Genomic DNA, 26,015 nt, shown 5'->3' on the forward strand with positions numbered 1-26,015 from the left:
GATGCATAACCATAATTAGTTATCTCCCTAGTACTTGTACAATGTATAAAAACATCTCCTCGGGCGATTCAAGAGCATCCTCCTGTGTACCTGCTGAGTTTCCTCTATCATCATATCATATTGGTAAACAGTACCGTAAACGTATTACAGTTACGAACATTCACTCAAGGGACCCTCTTCGTGTCAGATCTTGTGTCATAAGATTACAGTACGGGGCTCTCGTATGTAATTTACCAGCCCATCCTCCATTACATACGCCAGAAACCTGTTGATCCTGATTGATTGCTGATACGGTAGAGAAATTGTGAAGGACTTTCGAAAGGAATGTCGGCTGCAGAAGACCCGAGAAACTCGAGTTCCGCCCTGATCCCTGATCAACGGGAGTTCATACCATGGCAATCCCTCGCACCACCTGCAATTCCACGAAAACATTCTCCGGGGCCTGGGAGAGTTTGTCGTGTTACTCGTCTATGCAGAGGAATCAGGAAATGAAAAGTAGAAGCCAAAATGTGCCGATAGATAACCAAACCTAATTATAGATAGCTCAACCCCGTATCCACCGCTGTTAGTGCTGCATAGCGTCGCTCATTTTTAAACACTGTCCCTTGTCGGATCGTGGACCTGCCAGGCCAAGCATGCACCGGCTCTGTTGCGCGTCTTTCCTCTGATTTCCTGCATCTTCTCTCCATCGTGAGCTTCTTCTATTTGGCCATTCGTTTTCAGTTCTGTCGCTCTTTCTTTGCCTTGCTCTGGCCGCAGTTAGTCGCTCTCTGTGCTGCCGTTTTGCCGCTTCAGTCTCTCATTTACGATCGCCCGAGAATCACGACCAATTCGTCTGATAGTCATTAATCATTAATCTTAATCCACGCCATCGTTTTTCTCGCGCAGAATAGGTCTGGACGTCGTTCGTGCAAGAACAACAACCTGGCTCTACCAATACTGCGACCCTGACATTCTTTCGTCCAACCTCTGTGTACGTTCGAGATCCCCCGGGTCTCGAGCTACGTCGTTACGGCTTCCACCGTGGCTCATTCATTCTTTCGTCCTTCGCCCATTGAACCATCTCTCCGCTCCCTCCCATCATCGAAACACCCGTCCGACCACTCCTTCGATCTCGGACAGCGGATCCCGCATCTGCTACCCCCGTCCGAATTGGCCAGGTCTCTTCCATCGTCGGGCAACTCTACACCACCTCCCACGATTCTTCCTCCGCCCACGTCGCTCGACGTGCCAGCGTTGTCGACCTTAGCGTCCGTAGCGTCTGCTCCGGCGTCTCAATCGAGGTACGTGAGCGTGGTCTCCATTCAACATGCACCGGATTGCGGCGATGATGGGACAATTCGTCTCATCTCGCCATGGGTAGAGCATCCGGATCGAGCACTAGATCAATGCCTCAAGAAGTCGAAATCGGGGTCGCTTTGCTCATCGGACGCCGTCTACCACAGCGAAAGATATGTTCTAACAATAGCCCGCAGTTTGGCCATGTCCTACGCCACGTCATCGCCGGCTGCCACGACGGGCGGCCAAGGCAATACACCGGTGAGTATTGAGAGATTTCTTTCTTCCCTGCAATTTGTCGACGCGATATGCCAGGGCCGTTATCAGGAAGTTGCCCAATCTCGGAATCAAGGATTTTCCGGATTCCGCTATCAGCACTCGATCAGGCTTGGCGCCAAGACTGCGCCTTTCGCTGGCAGAAAATCCCTTCTTATCGCACCCCAATTCCCATCGCTCCCCGATCTTATCATTCACTCCCCATATCGCTCTCGACTATCTGTTTCCCAGCCCCAGCGGTGCTCACTCCCTTCCGCACTTGTTGATCCTTGTACTTCTCTTCAATGTCTACGCTTTCCCGACCATGGCGTCGACCTTGACTGATCAGAAGCGCCCCCAATTGCAGCCCGTTTGCCAGAATTGCGGCACATCCACCACCCCGTTGTGGCGGCGCGATGAGCTGGGCTCCGTGCTCTGCAACGCATGTGGCCTCTTTCTCAAGCTGCACGGTCGTCCACGCCCGATCAGCTTGAAGACGGATGTGATCAAGAGCCGCAATCGCGTCAAGACAGCCGGACAGGGCACGAAACGCAAGGTAAGTCAGCTTCGAGAGACGGAAGCTTCTTCCTGCTTGCCGCCAGATTCATCACCGTGCAGACAGCAACTGACCGGCATCTAGTCACAATCAGGGGGGACCCTTGACCCCAATAGAATATCAACGACGCGATCCGATGCGGGCACCCCACCAGTTGGTCCGCAAGGATATCGCCGGGCATCCCGTAGGATGTCTCCGGGGCAATCGGACCGGTCAAATTCGCCGATTTCGCGCACGGATACTCCGGGTCTGGCGCCCCTACAACAACAAAACTCGAATATCGCCCCGCAGCACGTGTTTGACAGCGTCAGCGTGGGGGATCAATCGTTCAACCCGAACAGTTCGCTCCCAACCCTGCAGCTTCGACAACCTTCTCCCGGCGAATCGTCCGCATCCGCCGTCGATCGGAACATGGAGGTTCCACAGACTTACGAGGGTCTGCTGGCAGTCAACACGTCTCTGAAGACGCGGGTCTCTGAGCTCGAACTCATCAACGGACTCTTCCGTGGCCGGGTGTCTGAACTCGAGCAGAGCGACGCGGCGGCCCGTCGAGCAGAGATGATTGCGCGCGAGTCTGAGGCCCGCGCGCGCCGGGAATTGGAGGAAGCGCTCCGGATGGTGGATGACCTCAAGCGGCGCGTCAGCGAGCTGGAGCAACAGCTCGGAGAGCGCTCAGGGTCCATTTCAGCGCCCAACGGCAACGGGGAACCCGCGACGAAGAAGATTCGTCTGTCTGATGTGGTGGACTACCAGGCGGATTCCCCTGCGCAGTCGCCAAAGACAACATGAGTTGTGTGTCTTGTCGATTCCCTGCAGAGCATGTGCCCGAAAACCCTGTTCTCCGTGTCCCGGAGGATTACACTTATTTTGGAATAATATTAATCTACTTCTCTCTCCCATTCTGTTCCTCCCAAACCTATTTTTTTTTCTAGTCTGCTGATTTTTGTGCTCTGGGCCGGGCTTACACGTTCTTATTTATTTGCCTGTTGTGTGCGCGTTGTTTTACCGGAATGTCTTGACGAGATTTGGTCTTTCAGGAACAAAGTACTCTATAGAAAACGGGAGAGGGATTTTTGGGTTCAGGCAATGAGGGTTGCTTGTTTTCTGTTCCATCTTGTTTTTTTTTTTTTTTTTTTTTTTTTTTTTTTTTTCATTTCAGTGATGGAGAAGGGCGATTGAAAAAAAGGAGAAAATACAAAGGGACAAAAAAAATAAACAAAGGAAAAGACTAAAATGGAGGAGATTGGAATGTGTTACTGTTGTGACGAACTGTCTTCAGTTCTCAGACTCGCTGTGATTGCGTTTTCGATGGATGTGTGTATCAAATATATTGTGTATTGTATTGCTGCAGGTGTGGTGTAATGTATCGCGAGAGAGTGAGCAGACCAGATGGAATATTATAAAGTATTCATCAATAGGTTTAACGTTTGGAGATGAAGAAGTGGATGGGTATAGATCAGAAAACTCTAGGATGTCCAAGGTAGGGAACGCGCTGTATCTACATGATATCTCGGATCTTATGTACACGGGACTTCATCGATCAGGGGATAACTGAAACCGCACCACAAGATGAACCAGCAAAGAGAAAGAATGATCAGTATCAAGCGAGCCGCTCCCGCAGCTCCTCCGACTTCCTTCGCACCCTCGAAGGATCATAATGGGCATTCTTCCTCTCCCGCCACAGACACGCCCAACACACCACGATGCCCGCCACCCCCGCGAAGAACGTCATCCAGAACGCATCGCGGTAGCAGCCAAGCCCTTCGCGGCAGTCGCGATGATCGCCGTCATCAGACCCAGGCTCGCCACCGACGACGGCGGAATGCTGGTCATAGATGGCGCCGTAGATCAGGTTGAAGATATTCCCGCTGATGACGGGGGATAAAGTCATGGCGCCCCAGTTCTGCGATATGCCGCTGATGCCGAACGTGTGGGCGACCACGGACGGGTAGCAGCCGAAGAGGAACCCGTAAGCGAGGCCCGTCATGGACGAGACCACGAAGAGATGGTTAGGGTTCGAGATCGCTGTGGCTGCGAGCTGCGTCACAGTGAAGACGACCGCGGAGAGCAGCACGCACCAGAATCGGGACATGGAGAGTTTGTGAACAAGGATGTCGGAGCCGATGCCTAGATCTCAGTCAGGACGTCTGCTCGTTTTGAATGTCAATGGTTGGATGGGGTTAGGTGTACCGCTCGATATACGCCCCAGAAAGCTGCAGACGGAGAGCATCGACACATGCATGACTTGCTGATCGAGGACAAATGTGCTGCTCACACTGTCATCGTAGTATTTCCACAGCGCTTTTGTCTATCCCCACAAATTGATCAGAGTTCTGACAACGCCAGAGGAGACGACTACTTACGGTATTTCCAATGTTACTAGTCCAGTCAGCATCTCTCCTGCATCAATGTTCAAACATCACTTACTTGATGGTCATCAATCCAATCCCCGACAGCAACCCCATCAACAAGAATAGGTACCAAAAATCGACAGATTTGATCAATGCCAACCCTCGGATATCTGGACAATGTGAGCCAATTTCCCCTTCCATCACTGGTTCTTGTGTCAACTCGATTGAAACCCTCTCCTCCGAAACCCGCGGCCCGAGGTCTTTGGAAACCAGCGACGACGTCTCGTCAACATCGCCCGAACGAGGTTCGACGGCACCGGCGGTAGTTGTGGCAGTGTAAGACCCGCCGCTCGTGTAGGGGTGTTCTCTCAGATCGGTGATTTGCGTACCTGGCTCTGCCTGCCCATATCCATGCACGGGTAACCCGGAGCTGCCCACCTCACGTTGCAGTACCGCCGTATAAGACGGAGTTGGAGGAATGATGCGAAGGAAAAAAGAGGCGAATAGGACCATGACGGATGTTCCCAGGCACAAGGTCAAAAGAAATCCGGCAGTGTTGCCTCGGAACGCGATCGACGCCATGGACGAAAAGAAGAAGGCGCTCAGCCCGAATCCGGCCATGGGAAAGGCCGTCGCAGTGCCACGGGTGTCGGGAAAATTGCTCGCCGCTTCGAGCCGGTCAGCTGGAGGGAGGACCCTGGTTGCATCGAAGAACATAGAACTGACCAGCCTTGATGGCTGCCGAAAAGGCAGCTGAGCTCCCTAACCCCGTGAGGCAATAGGCCACGAGAATCGTCACAAAGCCCACACTCCCTTTTCCGCCGACATAAGCTGTCCCATACCATCAGCAGGGGTTCCCACAAGCCGGAATCTCCTCAGCATACCGAGATAGATCGGAAAATAGCCCAGGCCCATCAACGCTGCTCCAAGCAACATTGAGATACGCGGTCCCTTGGTATCTGTCAAGAGTCCCACAGGGACTCCAGCTGCGTAGAGACCAATATTACCGGCCGCGCCCTTAACATCCTCCGTGAGTTGCTCAGCCAATCTCATGACGAGTCGGAACATACAATCAGATTGATTTCTTTCGACGAAAAGCTCAATCGCTCCGCAAACTGCGGCGCCCATGCGGAATAAGCGTACTGTCTCCCCCCGTCACAGTCAGCTCTCGATATACTGGCAACGGGCCGCTGGAGAACCGACACATGTTCCGCTGGCGACCGCGATCATTGTCCCGGCCACGACCGAGATCCATCGCTGGGTCTGTAACGACACGATCATTCTCATGCCGAAAAGGCGATCTGCACTCTGAGTTTCAGAAGGTCATCGGGGCCGTGAGCCGCCTTTGTGTTCTCTCAATCGTCTTCGGGACAATTGAGTCGGATCCGATATCACCTTCGGCTGGGATGCCGATCGCGTGCAGTCCCACGGCCGCTGGTCGGTCTGCAACGAATAATGACTGAATGCTACAGTCGGAAATGTCCTGGCAGGTGATGAAATACAACGAGCGACAAAGTAACCTTTCTTGTTTGCACATCCGCCAATGCCCCAGTGATCTCAGGGAGTCAGGGCCCGTCTCGGATCAGATATGATCACGTGACCGGTTGATTCCCCGTTAAGATTATGTAAGAAGGGAATAGTTATCATGTGACCTTGGAATTGCGGCTGTGGCGTCATTCTCCGGGAGCGGATATCCTGGAGGAGACTCCATGCAGCGTTCATTGATGTCGAGCTCGTCGATAATGGTCGAGTAGACCACGCATATTTGGCATCTGTTTCGACTTACCATCGGCGTTAGCTCATCATGGGCGCCCTTCTATCCCTTCCTCTAATGGCGCTGCCCAGCGTCAGCACGGTACGTCACTTCCCGCATCCCGCTGTATCCTGGGAACCAAGCTAAGATGATCAGGTCTTCTCTGTGGTGGCTTCGTGCTGCGGTGCTGCAACATGCTCGGCCGTCTGCACCGCTTGTGGAAAGTTTCGGAGCAGGTACGTAGTGTCCCTAGCGTGCGGAGAGGTACAATGTTGACAGACTGTATATAGCATGGCAACAAGGATTGCCTACGCTTTCATTCTGCTCATCAACTCGATCGCTTCCTGGTTAATGTTGACGCCTTGGGCGCTGGAGAAATTGCAACACATGACCCTCGATTACATGCAAATCCGCTGTGATGGGAAAGAGTGCTATGGTTGGGTCGCGGTGCACCGGATCAACTTCGGCCTCGGCTTGTTCCATCTGATCCTTTCGCTCCTCCTTCTCGGTGTCAAGTCGTCTAAGGACAGCAGAGCATCCTTACAAAATGGCTACTGGGGACCCAAGGTCCTTTTCTGGATCGGGTTTGTGGTCATGTCCTTCTTTATTCCCGAGGGGTTTTTCCTCATATACGGCCATTACATTGCCTTCATCGCAGCCATGCTATTCCTTCTTCTCGGTTTGATCCTGCTGGTGGATCTTGCGCACTCGTGGGCGGAGTTGTGCTTGGATAAGATTGAAACGAATGATTCCCGTCTGTGGCGGGGATTGTTGATCGGCTCAACGCTCGGCATGTACATCGCGTCCATCGCCATGACCGTTTTGATGTATGTTTTCTTCGCGGGCAAGGGATGTTCCATGAATCAGGCCGCGATTACCATCAATCTGCTCTTATTCCTCGTCGTCTCCTTCGTGTCCGTGCAGCCTGCGGTCCAAGAGTACAATCCTCGCGCGGGCCTTGCCCAGGCCGCCATGGTCACCGCTTACTGTACCTATCTGACCATGTCTGCGGTCGCGATGGAGCCGGATGATCGCAACTGCAATCCTCTCGCCCGCGCCCGGGGCACAAGAACCGCGACCGTTGTTCTGGGTGCCATTGCCACCATGGCCACGATCGCGTACACCACCACCCGGGCCGCCACGCAAGGAATAGCGCTCGGTTCGAAGGGCGGCCACAAATATTCTCCGCTGGGCACGGAAGAGAACGACCACGGACTAGTCACTCAGCAGCCCACGTCGCGGCGACAGATGCGCGCGGAGGCTCTCCGCGCCGCCGTTGAAAGCGGTAGTCTTCCCGCGAGTGCCTTAGATGAGAGCGACGACGAGGAGGACGAAAGCACTTCAAAGGACGACGAGCGAGGCTCTACCCAATACAACTACTCCCTGTTCCATGTGATCTTCTTCCTAGCGACCACCTGGGTGGCCACGCTGCTGACCCAGAACCTGGACCCGGAGACCCAGGGGGATTTCGCTGACGTCGGCCGGACGTACTGGGCGAGCTGGGTGAAGATCATCAGTGCATGGACCTGCTATGCGATTTACTTGTGGACGTTGATTGCCCCGGTGTTGATGCCTGATCGGTTTGATTTCTGAATTTCGTGTCGTGTATGGCGTTGGGGCGTTGTTGTACATAGCTAGGATCTTATCTCTCCGATATGCTTATGATTCCCATTTGTCATGTGAATGTTGATCCTGTATGTGGCATGCCTTGCGCACTCTTAGAATGCACTTCTCTGCCAACTACTACTCCTACTCATCGAGTGCATGTTTGGGGACAAAAACATCAGACAAAACTCAGTCAATAACCATTTTGCCAATGGACGGTGCCTTTACGGCTGATGCTACTGGTCCGAGATGAAAATGTCTCTCTCGGAGCAGCGAGCGACAGAGCCCAGTACCTACCTACCTAGGTACCTGGTAGTTACTACACGTAGTAATTGGAAAAACAATGACCGAAGGTGATGTTGCCTTTTCTTACGTGATAGCTCTTTTTGCTGACTGAATCGCACAGTATCATTGCGATTATGCTCGGAAGACTGCGTATGACGGTCAATGGGTGCATAAGCATACCAAGAGTCCGCCAGGGGAGGCGTTCAAACCGAAGCCAATGTAGAAGTCAGCTTCGAATACCCAATCTGGTTCAGCCTTTTCTGCTGAACGCCTCGGAAAGGCAATAAAATCAACAATCAGGAGATTTTGTACAGAAGAGTAATGCAGAATTAGCTGGAATAGTGACCGCTCGGATATGTCCTCATGAGAACGTGCCCATTCGTGACGGAAGCATGCACAAAGACCTAAGTCGGAGGATTGCAGCAGAAGCCTCACAGAAACTTTGTCGGTCGAGAGTCGCTTCTGGAGCAGCTTCTTGCAGCTGGCCCTGATTGCTCCTTTTTTTAGGGTTCCGGCTGTAGACACTGCCAGCTTTCAAAAATGCCTACAGATACATCGGCCACTCGCTGGATATTGACGAGATCAACGACGAGAAAGCATACGTGAAAGAACTCGTAAAGTGGGCACTGAAGCAGTGAAAGCGCGGGCAGCTGGCCTTGATTGTTGGCAACGTCGACAGTGCAGACCTTTTCAACGACAACACAAGCCTCGCCCGCCATCTGCCGTCCAGCCAGCAAGACTTGCTATTCATGTCATGACCTGTGAGCTATAGTGCAGCTCGGTGTTTCAGCGCCGAATATTATCCTCAATGCTGATTGTGTGAGCGGGAAGGAGGGCTTCAAATCCTTCGAGAAGCATCAAAGCAGGCATCAGATACGCAATCGGGGGGATATAGCAGAGCTTCTCATATTTCTTGATTACTTGCCTCTAGCCATCTAGACAATCTTCGGTATAGGTAATGGCCAGGAAACAAATCTCGACAAGGATCTCGAGCCCTGCCAATCGAAGGACAGGAATATTAGACAAGAAACTGCCACTTCCAGCGAAGCTGCTTGCCCGGTGTAGCAGTCACCATGTTGGCGCGTCAAGCAGCACAGGTACTTGATCAAATGAATACAGTCTGCAAGGCAGAAGAAACACTTGAAAGGTCCATGTGCACGGAAATGCCGCATTGTCTACAGGTCTTTGTACCTCGAGAGTTGCCGTCCTTGCCCGCAAGTCGAATGGACGACTCTGGCTGTGCTTGGAATCCTTGCCCGTCTATGTACGGACTGCATCAGGTACTTACTAGTAGTGTCTTACGGCTGACAAGGTATGAAATCGAGGATGCCTGTACAACTCTTCATTCATCCACTTGCAAAGAGCTTTTGCCATGCTCACGTTTAGAGGAAGCCTTTTCGTCACACAAGTAGCTGTATGCAGTCTCGCCCCGAGCCGAAATGCGCAGACGTGGACTCAATCAGGACGAGTGCTTTCTCGGCTTGATGCCTGTCCCGCCCACGGGCCGCCAAGTTGCAACTCACCCTACGTCAGAAGAGCCGGAGAGTCCCCCGCATATCCGCAAGGATGATTGATTGATAGCGGACTGGCTACCTATCCCTGGTCCGGTTCTTTCTTGCCATTTTGGGAATAATACTAGGTACCTAAGTATTCCATACCAGGTCATTCTGCGGGATTCCGAACGAGGCGGCTGATCGGCTAAAGGCAGTTTTGACACGCATTATTGCATGCATCACGCACCTTACTAACTTACCTGACGTTCATTCCAATGGCTCCGAGTGTGAGGTTATGCATGAATGGCAACACCGGACAGTGGTAGATTCAGCCTCAGAGGTAGTGTAAGAACTGCGTCCGTCAAGTACGATAGTGATTCGTCTTCCAATCGCCTGTGTTGGTTGTCTCGTCAGCCTCATCCCGGGATGAACTTGCATCAACTTCTTTGCGTTGCGCTTTTGCGGAGGTTTTCCACTCCCGTCGTCCTTTCCTTTTTCCCTGCCTGATTGCCTCGCCTCGTGTTGCGGCTACTATGGGTGCTTGTCGGTCGGTCGATTCTCCTTGTCATCCGCGTGAGGTGGATGGAGTGGATGACCAGAACCTTACACCACATCGTGTACGCAGAACGGAAGCATTCGAACCATAGGGGTATCTGCTGGACTTTATAGAAACGCAAGCGCAGTCAGTGCTAGCCAGTTAAAGAAGGCTTCCGAGCCTCCGACCCTTAGCATCAGCGATATCCTCGACATGTAGGAAGCTCCTCTGCAGCAATCCTCGTAAAGATCCCACGAATCCGGATTCACGGGCATCATCTAAACCATGCTGGAACCAATAACTCTCGCTCTCCAGAGTTAGACGCTCGGATATCTAGTCTTTCAGCTTTACCGACCTGGATAACAACTTACCTACCGGCGAGTCGATCATTGACTATCTGATCAAAAGAGCCCATCATTGCTTTGATGCACCCTCATATTAGGAACTGCCCTACCTACTAGGCCAAGTGCTGTAAGCCGTACTTAAAAGGACGGATAGTTCTCGCAATGGCATGCAGACAGTTCCTCCATCCATCCATCCATCCCACCATCAGTCTTCCACCTGTGTATGTCAGCTCAGTCTCTGGAACGGGTACAATCTGGCGCGTCTGCAGTCCGTCGACGTTCATTCCGATCAACATGTCATCCATCATTGAGCAACTCTACGTTATCGTCGGCAAAGTGACATTGGACCACGTCAGGCAGTGGAATGCAAACGGGGATCGGTGGGTAGCAAGCATTGACAAAGTCGCAAATCAAGAGATACTCTCGGTAAGAACTGTCCTCCTTGTTGATTTGGGCTGTCTAGAAACTTGCCAAAAGACGAGGCTGACGGACGTCCAATATCCGTAAAGGATCCCAATGTCAAGAAACTTAGGATCAAGTACGTTAACCCGCTTGAAAATGCTGATTTCCATTTGCTCATGCCGAGTTCTTCTTTGTCAAGGGGTGCTAGGGCGCACAAATCACACAAGGATCCAACTGATCCTCAGGATGTGATCTCGATACAGGTTCTGGATGAGTATGACCAATATATCAGGAGCCGCCACGTGCATGAAGACGGGACCAGCAAATAGGAACAGATTGAACGCTTGGATTCCGGGATTCATTGTGAGGCTTACCTATCAACATGAAATGTCATGTATGTAGGACGGAGTACGTAAGTACTCCATACGGTTAGCACGGAGATCTCGGAAACATTGCGGTCGGAGGTCGGAACTGAGACGAGATCCTATGAAATTCGATGTGTTGAGTGTTCAGGTCCGCACTCCGTACGGGGTATTTGGTTTTACCTTTCCATGAGTACGGAATATGTACTGGAATTCGTGCTTGAGAGTTAGCCCAGCATCCATTTGGCCCCGTTGGATAACATGAGCACCTCATCCCTGTCAATACGCTCAGCTTGATCGTTCAGATTGATCATGGCGTTCAAAATGAACCCTATGAATGAGAATCCGGTACATACTCGTCGGTACTAGGTAAGCAGTAATGAAGATTTTGCACGGAGTACTCCGTACGGAATACAGCAAGTCGTTTGCAAAGTAAATCTCCCCGTCGTCAATCGTCTACTATTGCTCAACTGCAGAGTACAAGATTCGGTGTGTTACTGTGCTTCGGACCCCGTACCTATGCGCTCTGTCCATTGAAGCCTGTTGGTGTTGAAGCCTGAAGGGAAAATAAAGGTTACTTCGATAACTACGAGTATTTCTGGCGTTTTGATTGGCCTGTGATCCTTCTCAATGCTCTCTTTCTATTGGATGGCTTAATTTGCTAAAATATTGATTGGTCGAACGCTACAGTAGTGACGGTAGGGGGTGTTAAACTTAAATTTCCGCAAAATGAAATTTCATGAAATTTCCGAAATTTCCGTGCAACAAGATTTTCTTGCAGGAAATTTAACACCCCCTACCCCTCAGTGAAGGCTCCTCGTAAGTTACGGATTTGTAACATCTCGTTCTCAATGTGGTGCAAGGTGAAGTTAACTATTACTGTATAACTTCGCCGTCAGGGCTAGAGGTACTAATAGTAGTTATCAAACCTGCCACATAGGTTACTCCGTAGTCCGTACACTACACGTGTATCGATGCAAGTTGCAACTTGCCAGGATCGGCTGACCGCCCGTCACCTCGACTTTGGACTCCTGGAGCTATACTAGCAATCTGGACAGGTTGATCGTTTGGGTTCGATCCAAGCCCAACCGCCCTAGCCGAGAGCCGGGAAGCTAAAACATCCTTGTACCCACTACTCAGTCAGCCCAGTAGTAAGTACTCGTCCGGAGTACGGAGTAGTTGTGCAAGAACGAGTACGAGTACGTTCATCCGGGTAGCAAACTTATATCCAGGGCGGCTCGGCCTGTTCCTGCAGACGAACTTGCCTCGCTCCTTCGGCCCTACTAGGTACTTCTCTCTTCGTTCGATGCTCCAGCCTTCGAAACGGAGAACCCTGACACCTGCATTGGCAACCTAGTTGGAATGCCCACTAACTACTCGTAAGGTAAGTACTGAGGACACCCGCATTTTCTTCGCAAGTTAGTCCAGGGTGTGTTCGGAAAACTGTCAACCCTGGAGCTCAGCACGACTATTGTCCTTGCGTACGGAGTAAATACTCCGTAGCTCGACTAATTGACTCGTAATCCGCGGGTGTGTTAACAATCTTGTGGGCAGGGGAAGTGAACTTCATCAAGTGGCAGTGCTCAGGCGGGTAAGCTTTGTCCTCGTAGTCGGACAACCGGGCGCATAACCTAAGCTAGCCGAAAGCTTCTGACGCACTCCCAAGAGTCAGGGAAAGTGTCTCCAAGAGTCAGATAAGTATGTAAGTTATATTGAAGTGGTGCGAGTTATTTGATACATCGAAAGTAGGGTCTTTCATTCTTGAATCATCGGACCATCGGACAGTACGGAGTAATACTCCGTGCGGAGTAGCTAGTGGGCTAAATAGTAGCGTTTGCTTCTTCCAAAGCATGAGAAGCGGTGAAGATGGAAAGAATGAAACGTGATTTGGAAATGCCGGCCTTGGAATGTTAAAGAGACGGAGTCCCTCAATTGTAAATTCATCACTCTAGACGAGAAATCACAAGAACTTCTCCAGGCACTCATGTATGAGCTGTTCAGTCATGACTGACTCATTGGTACCTTTCTTCCGTGGTTCCTACTTCCTCCATGCTCGTCCGGGGGAACTTATGTAAACGAAGGAATCCTTTCGCATCTACTCCGTACCCGAGTTTATTCTACAAACGAGTCCTCCCTACGGAGTACTCCGCAGGCCTATACTAGCTATATAGAGCCCTAGTACGAGTACGGAGTAGTTGGCATTGATTACATGTGAAAGGGGCGGACCTCAAAAAGCTGCAGGCATGCAATATTACATTACATAGTATTCGGTTGGTCCCATGCACGGAATGCGGATGGAAAGAGGCCTCGGGGCGGAGGTGTTGATGAACCAGAAAGCCCAACCACACTATTAATCAGGACGCAGACAGCTATCCAGCAGGTTTTTAACAAGGATCACGAAAGCATTCAAATTGGATCGAGCCAGTCAGCGCAGCCCAAGTCATTGGGGACAACTTCAACTGGCAGTCACATACCAAATCATTGCCGCCGTGAACTGACAGCATCCCGATGTCAAGAAATATTAATGGCTTGTCCACTAAGTTAGGTTAAAGGGGGAAAGCAGATGACACTCTGGCTGATGGCCCTAATGTATAATTAGTCGCATGTTAGTACTGACGAGTTTCTTACCTTGTACACCACAATTTGCACAAAAAACCTTTGTCTCCGATCAATGGTACATACCTTACAAAGGTACGGATAGTTACTATAGATAACGGAAGAGCCATGATGCACACACTACACTGTATGGAATGTCCGCAAACGACAGCGGGATCCCTGCATGAGAAAGCTGCACCGTTGTCCAGCTCAATCCAGGGGCGTCAGTGTGCAAAACCACGCAGGTTCTTTAGTAATTGCCTATGTGACTCAGCTGGTCCGAGTGCATGTACCACCCTTTATCATCGTGTTTGACCCGAGCACGGTTTTGGATGTGAATAGTACTATTCTTCAATTCTACGAGATTACATGCCCTCGTGATGTATAATTATTTGATGAATCCTTTCGCTTTGCTCGGCCGATTCCTTCGGCGAGCACCGTCTCCCCCAAGGAAAATCCAGGAACACTCTGACTTTCCCGTGCTGGACTCGGAAACAGCGGTCGAGGAGGAACGGATGCCGGCTTATGACCAGGGGCGCTATTATCCTGTCAAACTGGGCGAAGTTTTCAACTCCAGATACCAAGTTCTCAGCAAATTGGGCTTCGGGGCAAATTCAACAGTCTGGTTGTGTCGCGACTTAGAGTAATTACAGGCCACTTCCAACCCTGCTTGGGACTTGATGGGAGATAACTAACTTGACAAGAAAGCACCGATATGTCGCCTTGAAGATCTACATCAGCAGTTCCAAGGAGAATCAAGAGGTGCGCGTGTTGGAACATCTGTCGAAAATCAGATCACGCCACCCTGGCAGCAATCTTATCCGCAAAATGATTGATAGATTCGAGCTCAAGGGACCGCGGGGTTCAATCCATCAGTGCATCGTTCATGAACCCCTCTTGACCAGCCTTTTGCATTTCCAAGCGACATTGGATCCCCCCAACCTTCCGGAGAATCTCTTAAAGGGGGCTCTCCAGCAGCTATTGCAGGCCCTGGACTTTTTGCATTCGAAAGCGCATGTGATACATACTGGTCAGTGGGAAACTCCGTTTACCAGTTACCTGTCAATTCTTCACGGCTCTAATATCCAGTATAGATCTCCAAGCGAAGAACATCCTGATTTCCACAAAGGATGATTCGATTTTTCGAGAGTGGGATGAAAATGAAGCATCTGATCCAAGCCCTCGAAAGGTCACCGAAACACACACTACTTACCAGTCGCGGCCGTTCCGCCGTAAGATAGGTTGGCATGGTTACGGAGTGCCCCTGCTTGCGGACTTTGGAGAGGCGCGCCTGGGCGATGAGCATGAGGGGCTCATCCAGCCGGATATTTATCGTGCTCCAGAGGTAATTCTTGGATCTCGCTGGAATCCCAAAGTCGACATTTGGAATGTCGGAGTGATGGTAGATTCCCTCCATTCTGTTCTTCGGCATACTGGTGCTAATCGAGAATTCAAGATCTGGGATCTCTTCGAGGACCACCATCTCTTCGATGGCAGAGGTCCTGACGGCCAGCATTCGGATGGCCAACTTCTCGCTGAGATGATGGCGATGATCGGCCCTCCACCAGTCGAGTTTCTTCGCAAGTGTCCCAATAGTCAGAAGTACTGGGACGATTCAGGTATTTCTTGATATTGCCAGAAAGTCTTTTTTTTTTTCCTCTTCTGCAGCTGATATAGATTTCCTCTAAAACCAGGCCATTGGATCGGATCCGAAGAAATCCCAGAGACTTCACTGGAAGACTCGGAGGTGTACCTCGAGGGTGACAACAAGCAGATGTTTCTGAAATTCGTCCGGAAAATGCTACGGTGGGATCCAGATGAGAGGCCCAGCGCCCGTGATCTCTTAAAAGATCCTTGGCTGACCGGCAGTCGGTGATCGTTCTCGCTTCACGGTCTCTTCCCGACTCCAAGGCGCAAATCTACTAATCCCTGCTATCCTGCTCCTTTCTGCTTGTCTCTTGTCAGTGAGTTCCTCCGTCCATGGTTTCTACCTGGATGTCAATTGCCTGTCAAGCGAACAGATCCGCCGTCTGAGCTTGCATCTGATGAAGGAATCCAAGTGCCTTATCGGCACCCAGGGGTGCCAGGCACTTCCAACCTTGCTGTACTAGATAGTAGGTATAGATACCATAAGTACTAGTACTAGCAGGAAAGAGGAACACCTTTGAGTGTATGAATTCACCCTCAAGGCCTCTATTCCCTACTTAGTCCTCCATGGTAGAAACCACGGACGTAGTGATTCTTCAAGAAACAGCTTCCTGCATTGGCGTAGGTAGTTTACCTTTCCAGGTTAGGCCAATCTCATTCCCAATCTGGTAGGTAGTTTAGGTAATTCGCGGAAACGAAATGACGCGAGAACCCGCGTTGAGCCACGCGCAGTTCGAACCAGAACCACCGCGATGGGATGACAATGGCCACCATCAAGCCCATCGAGGCTCGTTCGGTATGTTTGCGATTTTATCTAACGGCGATGACTGTATTTGAATCTCTACTCTGACTGCTGATCATCCTACAGATACATCAAATCCAGTCTGGTCAAGTCATTGTTGACCTATGCTCCGTGGTAAAAGAGCTTGTCGAGAACAGTCTGGATGCTGGAGCTACATCCATTGGTATAGCCTGACTGAGGATCACTTTATCGGATATCGACTAATCACGGCGCGATGCAGAGGTACGATTCAAAAACAACGGGCTGGATTCAATTGAAGTACAAGACAATGGGACCGGTATCTCACCTGAGAACTACGAGACAGTCGGTATGACCGAATCGCTTTCATTCGGAGCTTGTGGCTGCCGATGCTGACGGGTTTATCTCCAGCGCTCAAGCACTATACTTCGAAGCTTGCGACATACGACGACCTGTCGACCCTGACAACGTTTGGGTTTCGTGGCGAAGCTCTGTCGTCACTATGCGCGCTTGCAGATTTCTCGATTATAACGGCGCAGGAGGGCCAGGCCCCCAAGGCGACCAAGTTGGACTTTGAAACCTCGGGCAAGCTGAAGAAAACAAGTGTGGTGGCAGGGCAGAAAGGGACCACGGCCACTGTGGGGGCTCTATTTAGCCGGCTTCCTGTTCGGCGGAAGGAGCTGGAGAAAAACATCAAGCGGGAGTACGGAAAAGTACTCAACCTTCTCCATGCGTACGCCTGTATCAGCACCGGTGTGCGGTTCAACGTGCGCAATACCGTAGGCAAGGCCAAAAATGTCATCGTCTTCTCAACCAAGGCGAACACGACGACAAAGGAAAATATTGCCAATGTGTACGGCGCTAAAATGCTGTCGTCACTGATCCCGCTCGAGCTGGAGCTCGAGTTTGAGCCGTCGGCAGCTGGGCGTCGGCTCGGTCGTGAACTTAACAAGATTCGGGTCAATGGGCACGTCTCACGGCCGGTCGTCGGAGAGGGACGGCAGGCACCGGACAGACAGATGTTCTTTGTCAACTCTCGACCGTGCGGCCTGCCACAGATTGCGAAAGCCTTTAATGAGGTCTACAAATCGTTCAACGTGACGCAGTCACCGTTTGTTTTTGCTGATTTTCAAATGGACACGAATGCGTACGATGTTAATGTGTCGCCGGACAAACGTACAATTTTGCTTCACGATGCGACCGCTTTGATTGAGTCGCTAAAGGAGGCTTTAAACAATCTTTTCCAGAATGCTGAGCAGACCGTCCCACAGACTACCTTGCCGGGACCACGATCGCAGAGCATCATCGAACAACATATGAAATTGCCTGAACAGGGTCCGAATTCCAAGACCGTGCAGGAAGCTACGAACTCGGGCAGTGAGCCATCTGCAAGCACTGACGACGGAAGCCAGACGTCGGTAGTTGAAGAACCCTCAAGTGAGCCGCATCATCTGCATGATTCGACCCAGTCGAGTGTTGAGCAGTTTTCAGAGGTTCCACAGGATGGTGACGTTCCACCTGCAACCCAGGAAGATGTAGATATGGAGGATGAGCATGCCACGGGAACCGTCGAGCCGCAAATTTCCAGCAGCCAGCCAAGTGTTGATGAGCCCGAGGAGCCTATACCCGCCGTCGTGGCGTCGTCGCAAAACGAGAAGCCCAACGTGATTCAGAATGCGTTTGACAGGATGCGTTTCCGGCGTCAACCTGCCGAGGTTTCCATCACTGTGGGGGACCGAACGGTGACGTCGGTCGTCGGGTCAGGTTCTTCGAAGAAGAGATCTTTCCAGACGACGGGCTCGGCGAAAGAGAGGCAGACCAAGCGGCGTATACATACCCCCTCGCGACGGAGCACCTTCAGCCTCCGAGCGTTTGCCGCTCCAGGATCGCAACGGGAGGAACAGTCGGACGCTGCGGAAGGAGAAAGCGAGAGTGAAAAGGAGGAGCCTATGGAGTCGACTGAAGAGTCAGATGTAGAAGACGAAGAAGTGGAGAGAGCGGAAGAGGAATGTGAGGAAACCCATGAAGAAGACCCTGAGGAGCAGGGAGCATTCCACGAGGAATACATCGATGAAGCGGCCAAAAAAGCACAAGACGAAGCTAAGGTGCAAGAGCTGATCAGGGAGGCCGAGGAAACAACACTTCCGCCCGAGAGCCAGGAGACCCGGGCCAGAAATCTGACCAAAGGGCAGACGGGCCGACGGGAATCTACAACGCACCTGGCAGCGAAACTCAACGGATCGATATCGCGGATACAAAGACAGATGCAAGCTATCGAGACCGGACTCCAGTCATACCGTCAAAGGCCGCGAAAGAGAGAGCAGCTGCAGGGTAAGACCGGGGAGGAACGGCTCACGCTGACCGTGAACAAGGGGGACTTTTCGCGCATGCGAATCGCGGGGCAATTCAACCTCGGGTTCATTCTAGCAACGCGACCTGGAGATGACTCCTCAGGAGACGAGCTATTCATCATCGACCAGCACGCCTCGGACGAAAAGTACAACTTTGAGCGCCTGCAGGCGGAAACGGAGCTGCAGCACCAACGGCTCGTGCAGCCGCGGACGCTAGAACTCACGGCCGTTGAGGAGGAAATCGTGATCGAGAACCTGCGGATCTTCGAGAAGAACGGGTTCCGGATCTCGGTGGACAACAGCGGGGAAGAGCCGATCGGGCGACGGTGCAAGCTGACCGCCCTACCGGTGAGCCGGGAGGTGGTCTTTGACACGCGGGATCTAGAAGAGCTGATCGCGATGCTCGGAGAAAGCCCACCCAGTGCGACGAGCGATTTCATCCCACGCCCGAGCAAAGTTCGCCGCCTCTTCGCCATGCGCGCCTGCCGCTCCAGCACCATGATCGGCAAAACACTCACCACGACACAAATGGAGCGCATTGTCCGACACATGGGCACGATCGACAAACCGTGGAACTGTCCACACGGGCGACCTACAATGCGCCACCTCATGACATTGGACGAATGGGACGAAAATAAATGCAACGAAACTACAATCAACCTAACCTAACATCACCGAAATAACTACCCTGGACATATGTACAAATCTCCATTTCTTTCTTTCTCCGTACATTCACATCCCGAAAATGAACGATCACCCCTTGCCCTCCCCCAACCGAATCGTCTCCTCCACAACCAGCAAATCCCTCTCAATCATCTCCGCCCAATTCTGCAGATCCCCAATCTCCTTCAACCCTTTGGTCGTCTCATCGACGAATTGCCGCTGCCACTGATCATTCTGCCGCGCAAGGTCCGCCGTCGCCCGCGCGAGTCGCTCCTCCTGCTGCGCGAGCGCCTGCGCGTTGGCGTGGATGTCCGCGGCGCGCGTCCTCAGGGGCGCGGAGAGGTTCGTGCCGATACTATGCAGGCTCGCGGTGAAGGCGGCGAGGGCTTCGGCCGTGCGTTTCTCTTTATCTTCGTCTCTGTTGTTTCTGATATTGGTGGTGGTGGTGGGGGCCCTGACGAAGGTGGTGCTGGAGGTGGTGGTGGGACTTGGAGTTTGGGGTTGTTCTTGCTGTTGCTGTGAATTTGGATTTGGGCTTTCGGGTTGGGATGGCATTTTTTTTTTCTCTTTCTTTTCTCTTTCTTTTCTTCTGTGGATTTGAAATCGTTTTTTGACCTTACCAAGAAATGTGAAAGAGTTCTGACTCAAAGAGGCAACTGGGCAATAATATATGCAACGACTCCAGCTGCGGGGTGCATTGATATTGATCCGATGAGCAAGCCGGAGGAGCTCCAGGTATATAGGGTCATGATCCATCACGTGAATGAAATACAAGACCTACCTCACTCAGCCTCCCATCCAGTCCATGGCGATTACCAGGTCGGTATATTTTGTCTCCGGCGCAGAAGTGAAATATAGTTTGACTGATTAATTACATCGATAGCTAGTATATAATGTATGCATCAATCGCTCACAATCGGATCGGATCAAAATATCAACAAGAATAAAAGAAAAACATAACCACGCCAGTCCCATCATCCCATCAACTCCAAATTGAAACAGACAGAAAAAAACATCAATCCAAAGCTGAGATGTGAATCGTGTTTAGAACAGATGGGAGACAATGTTTTACATATTGGCAAGTTCTTGATCGATCTGCCGGTCGACAAATGCACGTCGTTCGCCGACGAGTTCTGTCTGCAGACGCTGCTCGACGAGGGCACGGACTGTGGAATCATTTAGTCAGCGATGCTGAAGACAAATAAAAAAGAGGAAAAGAGACGTACCTTGCTTCTTGGTAACGTTTTCGAGATCAACGTCCGAAAGGACCTGCCGGATAGCTTCGGTGATGGTGGCGTCATCCGGCCCACCACCGGGCCCGCCACGGAGGTCGAGCATGCCACTGACGGGCCGCGAGGCGGCAGGGTTCAGCGGACTACGGGACTGGCGGCGCCCACCGAGCAGGTTGTCGGTGCTCTGCAGCGGCATGCTGAGCCGGCTCGCGTTACCTGCGTGGTCCTGGAAGTGGCTCAGGTTGCCCATCGACATGTGTCGCTGCTGCCCACCCCCGAGTTGGGGCGCATCAGTAAACATCGACATGCGGTTCTGGTGGTACGGCGAGGGCGACTGAGGCGGCGGCATGTACGAGGTTCGGCCCTGACCGTGGAGGCCGGTCAGCACCGTCGACGCCGGCCGCACGGACGAGTAGTTGGAGCGAATGTCGTCCATCTCCATGCCCATGTCCTCGTAGCCGCCCGCGTACATCTTCTCACCAAAGCCCCCGCTGTTTCCACGTCGGCCAGGCAGTCCGTTGGCCAGGGCGTAGTCGTCCCACCGTTGCAGAGGAATGCTGCGCGGATCGAAACCTTCGTCATCGACAGCGACAACCTTCTTGTCGCCCTTCTCGCCAATAACCACGCGCGTGTTGCCCCACGTGAAGTTGTCCTGGTTCCAGAACGAGTACAGCGGCAGGACGAAGGCGTAGATCGGGTACGCAATCAGGTACATGATCATCCACCCAATGTGCTGCCACTGCCGCTTGAGGATGAAGATTAGCGCTTGCAGACCGTATACACCCGCAAGCATCGCAAGCGAAATCAGCGGAAATTGTCCCTTCTTTGACGCCACGAGATAGATCAGGTACACAATGTACACGCATGTCGCCGGCATGATGATGGTTCCCAGAAGATCCACCACGACAACAAACCGCATGCTGAAGCAGCAGAAGCCGCACAGGTCCTTGAGTCTCGCCAACTCCACCAGGTTGTGGATAGTCGAGTTGATCCACCGACGACGTTGCGACAACAGCACGCTCCAAGTCTCGGGCGCCGCGGTGCTGGCATATGCGTCGGGAACGAATTTGTACGACATGTTCGGGAAATGTTTGGTCATCAGCGTCGTCAGGTAGCGGTCTTCACCAAGCGACAGCAGGTTCTTCTTGTGTAGCGTGTCCACATCGCCATCGGCGTACTCGTTGATGACCTTGTCGGAGATGATCAACGGACGCCCTTTGTCCGCTGTGCGAAGCCGATACATGCAGAAACTGTTCATGTTAGTTAAGCCCAATAGAAACGTAGAAAAGGGACCTCAACGTACCATCCCGGAAGACAAGTCACACTTCCAAACAGCGACTCAAACGCCTTGGCCAGGTGATGCGAAATGTAGTACTCGTACACCTGAATCATGGTCCACCAGCTTCGTTCTTCGTTCTGGAGACTCGTCTCGCCGCAGATGCCCGCGATCTTAGAGTCGTTGGCGCAGGCAGCCACCAGACGGTTGAGCGAATCTTCCTTGAGACTTGTATCGGCATCGACCATCAGCAGGTATTCGTACAGCTCCGGGTCAACGCCGATCACGTTGTTGATCTGATGGAACATTTCCAGCTCGAGCGGCGACATCGGGGCGCGGTGGTGGACGCGGTTGAGGAAGTTGAGGAGCAACACCTGCGAGTCGCGCTTCCCACGGTTCCCCGGCTTCGACTTGGACTGCTCCGACTGTTTGCCCACTTTGACGACGACGATGTACGGCACCACGTTGCCCTCGTACTCGTACAGGCCCGAATACACCTTGCCGTAGTTGAGTTGATCACTGCCTTGCCCGATCGACTTGAACGGCAGCGCGGGGGGGTCCACCTTGGGGTCCACGCCGAGAATGTCAAGCACGATCTTGGGCGTCGGGCGGTCATTGCCACGCCCGACAATCACTCCGTCGCAGATGACGCAAATCAACTTGCGCTTATTGTCGTACTGAAGCGCCGTCAGAGAGTCCAGCGCCTTGCGCAGCTGGTCTTCACCCTCGGTATACGCTGGCACCTGGCAGATGACGAACTTGTCCTGCGGAGCCGGACGCCGCTTGGAGCCCAACTGGAGAGCCGCCAGGAACTTGATGAGAATCACGGCACCAATTAGACAGGTGAACGAGAGTAGAATCCAATTGTTGACAGTGCATCGCGGCGTTTCGCGAAAATCCGTCTTGCCAACGTAGAACACATTCTCCATGCAGTTCAAAGCGTTCTTGAACTGCGGCGAGTCCTGCCATTTGTCCGTGATATCCTGACCCATGTTGTTTCTGACCAGGTCCGTGACACCCTTGGGCAGAAAATCGTAAGACTCGAGCTCGTTCATCTGCTTCAGTGTGTAGAAGTAATCGGTCAGGTCGTAAATGCGATCGTGGATAATGACCCAGTACCGGCTGTCCTCATCGGCCTGCTTCTGGACCTCGCCCCGGGACCACACCAGGTCGCCCTTGTAGAATTGCTGCATAAAGGGCAAAAAACGGTCCGGATACCAATTGATGTCGTGCAGCTTGGAGTTGCGGTTGGGCTGTTGGAAGGGCCCGCTGTAGTGGATCGCCTGCTGGTATGGAGTCGCGTTCGAGTCATTGTGCCGGAGCACGATCGACTCATCTGTGACGAGACCAGGGCACCCCACAGTCAAAGGCACCGGGAAGTACGGATCCAGAATCTTGCCGCCAAACTGCTCCATGTTGGACGCAGACGTTTCGATGTCGGTATCACTGTGCTGGTTACGCCAGAACCGGCTGATATCGTAAACCACCCCGCGGACGCTCACGTAAAAGTCGTTGCCGCCTTGGTGGTAGCCGAGTTCTTTTTCGTTCCATGCCTTGTCCTTGTTGGGGCAGAGCAGGTTACCGAACTCGACAATGTAGAAGACCACCAAGCCGTTGAACAGGAGGATCAAAAGGACCAAAACAAACTTCTCCCGCCACGCCATGCGCACATCCGGTCGTTTCATGCGGCCGATGTACCGCAGCAAAAAGGACGGGATCCAGAACGTCAGCGCCCAGACAAAACTGACCCAGTACCTCCGGCCAGCCGTAATCTGCTTTTTCTCGACATGTTTGTTCTCACCAAACTCCGGATCCTGCAGACGCCGCAGTTCCTCCGCATAGTAGGCATCGTCTGCCTTATTACTATCACCCTTGGGTCCCAGGCCATAGTCACCGCTCGATTGCAGCGTCTGCGGGACGGTTCCAGCGATAGAGCGGGTCATTGCAGGACCCATAGACCCCGGGCGGTTGATAAGATTCTCCCGACTCCCGCGCATGCTCGCGGAGTCGCCCATGGGAGGAAAGAAGCCAGACGCGTTGGGATACGGAGACGAGGATGAGTACCCGGACTCGAATGGATTGTTGTTGGTTGGCATAAAGGGGTTCGCATCGGGTTTCAGGTCCAGCTGGGTCTCTGACTCCCACCAGGCCCCTTCTCGCATCCAGATCCGCTCGTAGCCAATGACGACGTCGCCGTTGCTCCATCCCCGTTCGAGAATCCAGCTCTCCACTCCGTCTCTGCCGTCTTTACAACCGAGACGCGAATACCGCTGCACAAACTCGTCGATGTCGAAATCGGCGGTATAGTCGAGCTGCTTGTGTCGTCGGTTGGCCCACTCGGGAAGCCTCCAATCGCGCAACTGGCGCGAGACGGTGCCGGCAGACCACACAGACGTCGGAGTCGGGAGGTTCGCGATGGCCTCGGGAGAGTCATCGGTTGGATGGATGGCAAGGTGGTACCAGACCCGACTCCGAGCCAGCAGTGTGGGAAGTTCAAAGCGGCCTTTTCGGCCAAGTGTAATGCCTTCGTTTTCATCCGGAAAGAGAATCGTACGCAGGAAGGCTCCGGATTCCACCTCCACGCCCACCTTTTCCAACACACCCTGTCGCTTGTCATTGGCGTGCTCCCGCTCCCGCCACGCGGCGCCGGTGGTGATGCCGAGATCTGCTTCCACTTCGGCCACCGCATTCCGCATGTCATTGATTACCGATTGGCTGACGGAAGGCAGATCGACGCCGTCCTCTTTCATTTCCGCATTGATGCCTAGGCTGTCATCGAAGACGCCACGAAGCGCGACTGCCTTTCCGAGAGGCGGGCTCGGGATGTCGACGACTGTCAGGCTGACGGTGTCTCCGGAGTCGTCGTCACCCTGGCTCTGGCGCAGGTCATTCGCAATGGCCTCGTTGGCCTTTTGGATGACAAAGTCTACCAATGCTTCGAAAATCCCCGCGGCCAGGACCTGCCGCTCGTCCGTGGAGCAGTTTTTCAGCAGTACTTCGGGCTCTACGCCTAGAAGCTCACCAGCCTCGTCGCATACTTCTTCCAGATCTTCCTGGTCGACCAGAAATCCGAGCGTATTGCCCAGCTTCACGAGGCCGGCCAAGACGGAGATGAGGCCGCGTTGCAAGGCTCCCTTGATGCCGATGGCCTTTAGCGCGGCTCGGAAATCCTCTGCTGCGGCGGCATCGTCGGCGGTTGGCAAGTATGACGGGGGTGTGTAGGTACCAGACTTGTTGAGAAGGGCGTAGGCAGAGGGATCCTTGAGGGCAAGATACTCCCGCTCCGCCTGGCTCGCGGAGGCATTGAACAGATAGTAGAAGACGTCAACGGCGCGGAAGCCAGCCTCGGCAGGAATATCCAGCAACGCACGGGTGGTGTTGATGCCGGACGTGGACAGGGCAATCGTGATGCCCGTGACGGTGCCCTGCAGAGTCGCGGTGTACGACACGGCCAGTGACGAGTAAAGGCTGTATGACGGGTTGAAGGGGGTCACTGCGCTAACGAATGGGCGGATGGCCGTCAACGCTGTGAATAAAATCTCGGGGGTCGGGAGCGGGAGGGCCGAGAGAAACGGGGCCAGTAGCGAAGGGGTTGAGCGGTGTAATGAGCTGATTATGCAGTTAGCTTGCGACCATACAGCGGCACAGCTTGGAACACTCACCCTAGGACGACGCAACCATCCTCAGCCCTTCGGCTCGCATGTTGCCATGCTCGTTCGGCCAGCTCTTTGTCCACAGTGGCGCTGGACGCGCTGTCGGCACTGGGCTGCGAGGCGGTGACCCAGGTGTTGACCACTAGACTTGTGCCCGACTCTAGGGGATACGGTTGGCCGTTGGTGTAGAAGGTATGTAGGCCATTGAGCAGCGTAGTGGTCGACACCTGGGACGGCTGTTTGCCGCCGCCGGGCGCCGACAAGGTGGAATACACCGAATGGCGGTTCGACATGGTTGAGGGGCCGGGTTGAGGGGAATTGGCGGAGCGAGGAACGAAAGAAGACGATCGATCAGGACATGAGTTGACTGAATCTTCTGTTCTCTGCTCGGTTGTTTCCCTTGGAACCGACGTTGTTGCCGGCTGATGGTCTTTGGAGACTGATTTACGGGGTCAACAAAACAGACGGGCAGCGCATCAACGAGGGAGAAGCACCGCTAGGGATGAAGAGACGGGCCAGAAGAATAAACGAGCGTCGAGGGAAAGGCAGAAACAGAATGAACAAGACCCAACAATACAAGCGATGGACTGAATCTGCGGTTCTTCTCAATCTCGCCGTG

At 52.8% G+C, this 26,015-nt stretch overlaps 8 protein-coding genes across 8 annotated transcripts; 4 read left to right on the forward strand and 4 right to left on the reverse strand.

Annotated features, from left to right (window-relative positions):
* Positions 1-1,482: 1,482 nt before the first annotated feature.
* On the forward strand, positions 1,483-2,878 carry VTN31DRAFT_6555 (uncharacterized protein; the record flags this gene model as incomplete). The annotated part of the gene is made up of 3 exons (XM_069407178.1): positions 1,483-1,539; positions 1,901-2,089; positions 2,174-2,878. 3 exons carry the CDS (start codon positions 1,483-1,485, stop codon positions 2,876-2,878), a joined length of 951 nt encoding a protein of 316 aa, XP_069258730.1.
* An 811-nt stretch (positions 2,879-3,689) lies between these two features.
* On the reverse strand, positions 3,690-5,727 carry VTN31DRAFT_6556 (uncharacterized protein; the record flags this gene model as incomplete). Its single annotated transcript, XM_069407179.1, has 8 exons — positions 3,690-4,216; positions 4,280-4,397; positions 4,453-4,468; positions 4,517-5,108; positions 5,167-5,271; positions 5,325-5,457; positions 5,511-5,582; positions 5,644-5,727. The coding sequence occupies 8 exons, from the start codon at positions 5,725-5,727 to the stop codon at positions 3,690-3,692; spliced, it is 1,647 nt and encodes a 548-aa protein (XP_069258731.1).
* Positions 5,728-6,244: 517 nt separating this feature from the next.
* VTN31DRAFT_6557 (uncharacterized protein) lies at positions 6,245-7,786 on the forward strand (the record flags this gene model as incomplete). Its single annotated transcript, XM_069407180.1, has 3 exons — positions 6,245-6,295; positions 6,350-6,429; positions 6,484-7,786. 3 exons carry the CDS (start codon positions 6,245-6,247, stop codon positions 7,784-7,786), a joined length of 1,434 nt encoding a protein of 477 aa, XP_069258732.1.
* A 3,312-nt stretch (positions 7,787-11,098) lies between these two features.
* VTN31DRAFT_6558 (uncharacterized protein) lies at positions 11,099-11,533 on the reverse strand (the record flags this gene model as incomplete). Its single annotated transcript, XM_069407181.1, has 4 exons — positions 11,099-11,123; positions 11,232-11,341; positions 11,403-11,426; positions 11,489-11,533. The coding sequence occupies 4 exons, from the start codon at positions 11,531-11,533 to the stop codon at positions 11,099-11,101; spliced, it is 204 nt and encodes a 67-aa protein (XP_069258733.1).
* Positions 11,534-14,209: 2,676 nt separating this feature from the next.
* On the forward strand, positions 14,210-15,690 carry VTN31DRAFT_6559 (uncharacterized protein; the record flags this gene model as incomplete). The annotated part of the gene is made up of 5 exons (XM_069407182.1): positions 14,210-14,457; positions 14,519-14,844; positions 14,909-15,216; positions 15,271-15,433; positions 15,509-15,690. 5 exons carry the CDS (start codon positions 14,210-14,212, stop codon positions 15,688-15,690), a joined length of 1,227 nt encoding a protein of 408 aa, XP_069258734.1.
* A 534-nt stretch (positions 15,691-16,224) lies between these two features.
* VTN31DRAFT_6560 (uncharacterized protein) lies at positions 16,225-19,241 on the forward strand (the record flags this gene model as incomplete). The annotated part of the gene is made up of 4 exons (XM_069407184.1): positions 16,225-16,257; positions 16,330-16,426; positions 16,484-16,570; positions 16,633-19,241. The coding sequence occupies 4 exons, from the start codon at positions 16,225-16,227 to the stop codon at positions 19,239-19,241; spliced, it is 2,826 nt and encodes a 941-aa protein (XP_069258735.1).
* Positions 19,242-19,325: 84 nt separating this feature from the next.
* VTN31DRAFT_6561 (uncharacterized protein) lies at positions 19,326-19,790 on the reverse strand (the record flags this gene model as incomplete). Its single annotated transcript, XM_069407185.1, has 1 exon — positions 19,326-19,790. One exon carries the CDS (start codon positions 19,788-19,790, stop codon positions 19,326-19,328), a length of 465 nt encoding a protein of 154 aa, XP_069258736.1.
* Positions 19,791-20,303: 513 nt separating this feature from the next.
* On the reverse strand, positions 20,304-25,689 carry VTN31DRAFT_6562 (uncharacterized protein; the record flags this gene model as incomplete). The annotated part of the gene is made up of 4 exons (XM_069407186.1): positions 20,304-20,401; positions 20,462-21,717; positions 21,771-25,352; positions 25,406-25,689. 4 exons carry the CDS (start codon positions 25,687-25,689, stop codon positions 20,304-20,306), a joined length of 5,220 nt encoding a protein of 1,739 aa, XP_069258737.1.
* Positions 25,690-26,015: the final 326 nt, after the last annotated feature.

This window comes from Thermomyces dupontii (assembly GCF_041956625.1).
Source record: "Thermomyces dupontii strain NRRL 2155 unplaced genomic scaffold VTN31scaffold_7, whole genome shotgun sequence".
In the NCBI taxonomy this organism is placed as follows: Eukaryota; Fungi; Ascomycota; class Eurotiomycetes; order Eurotiales; family Trichocomaceae; genus Thermomyces; species Thermomyces dupontii.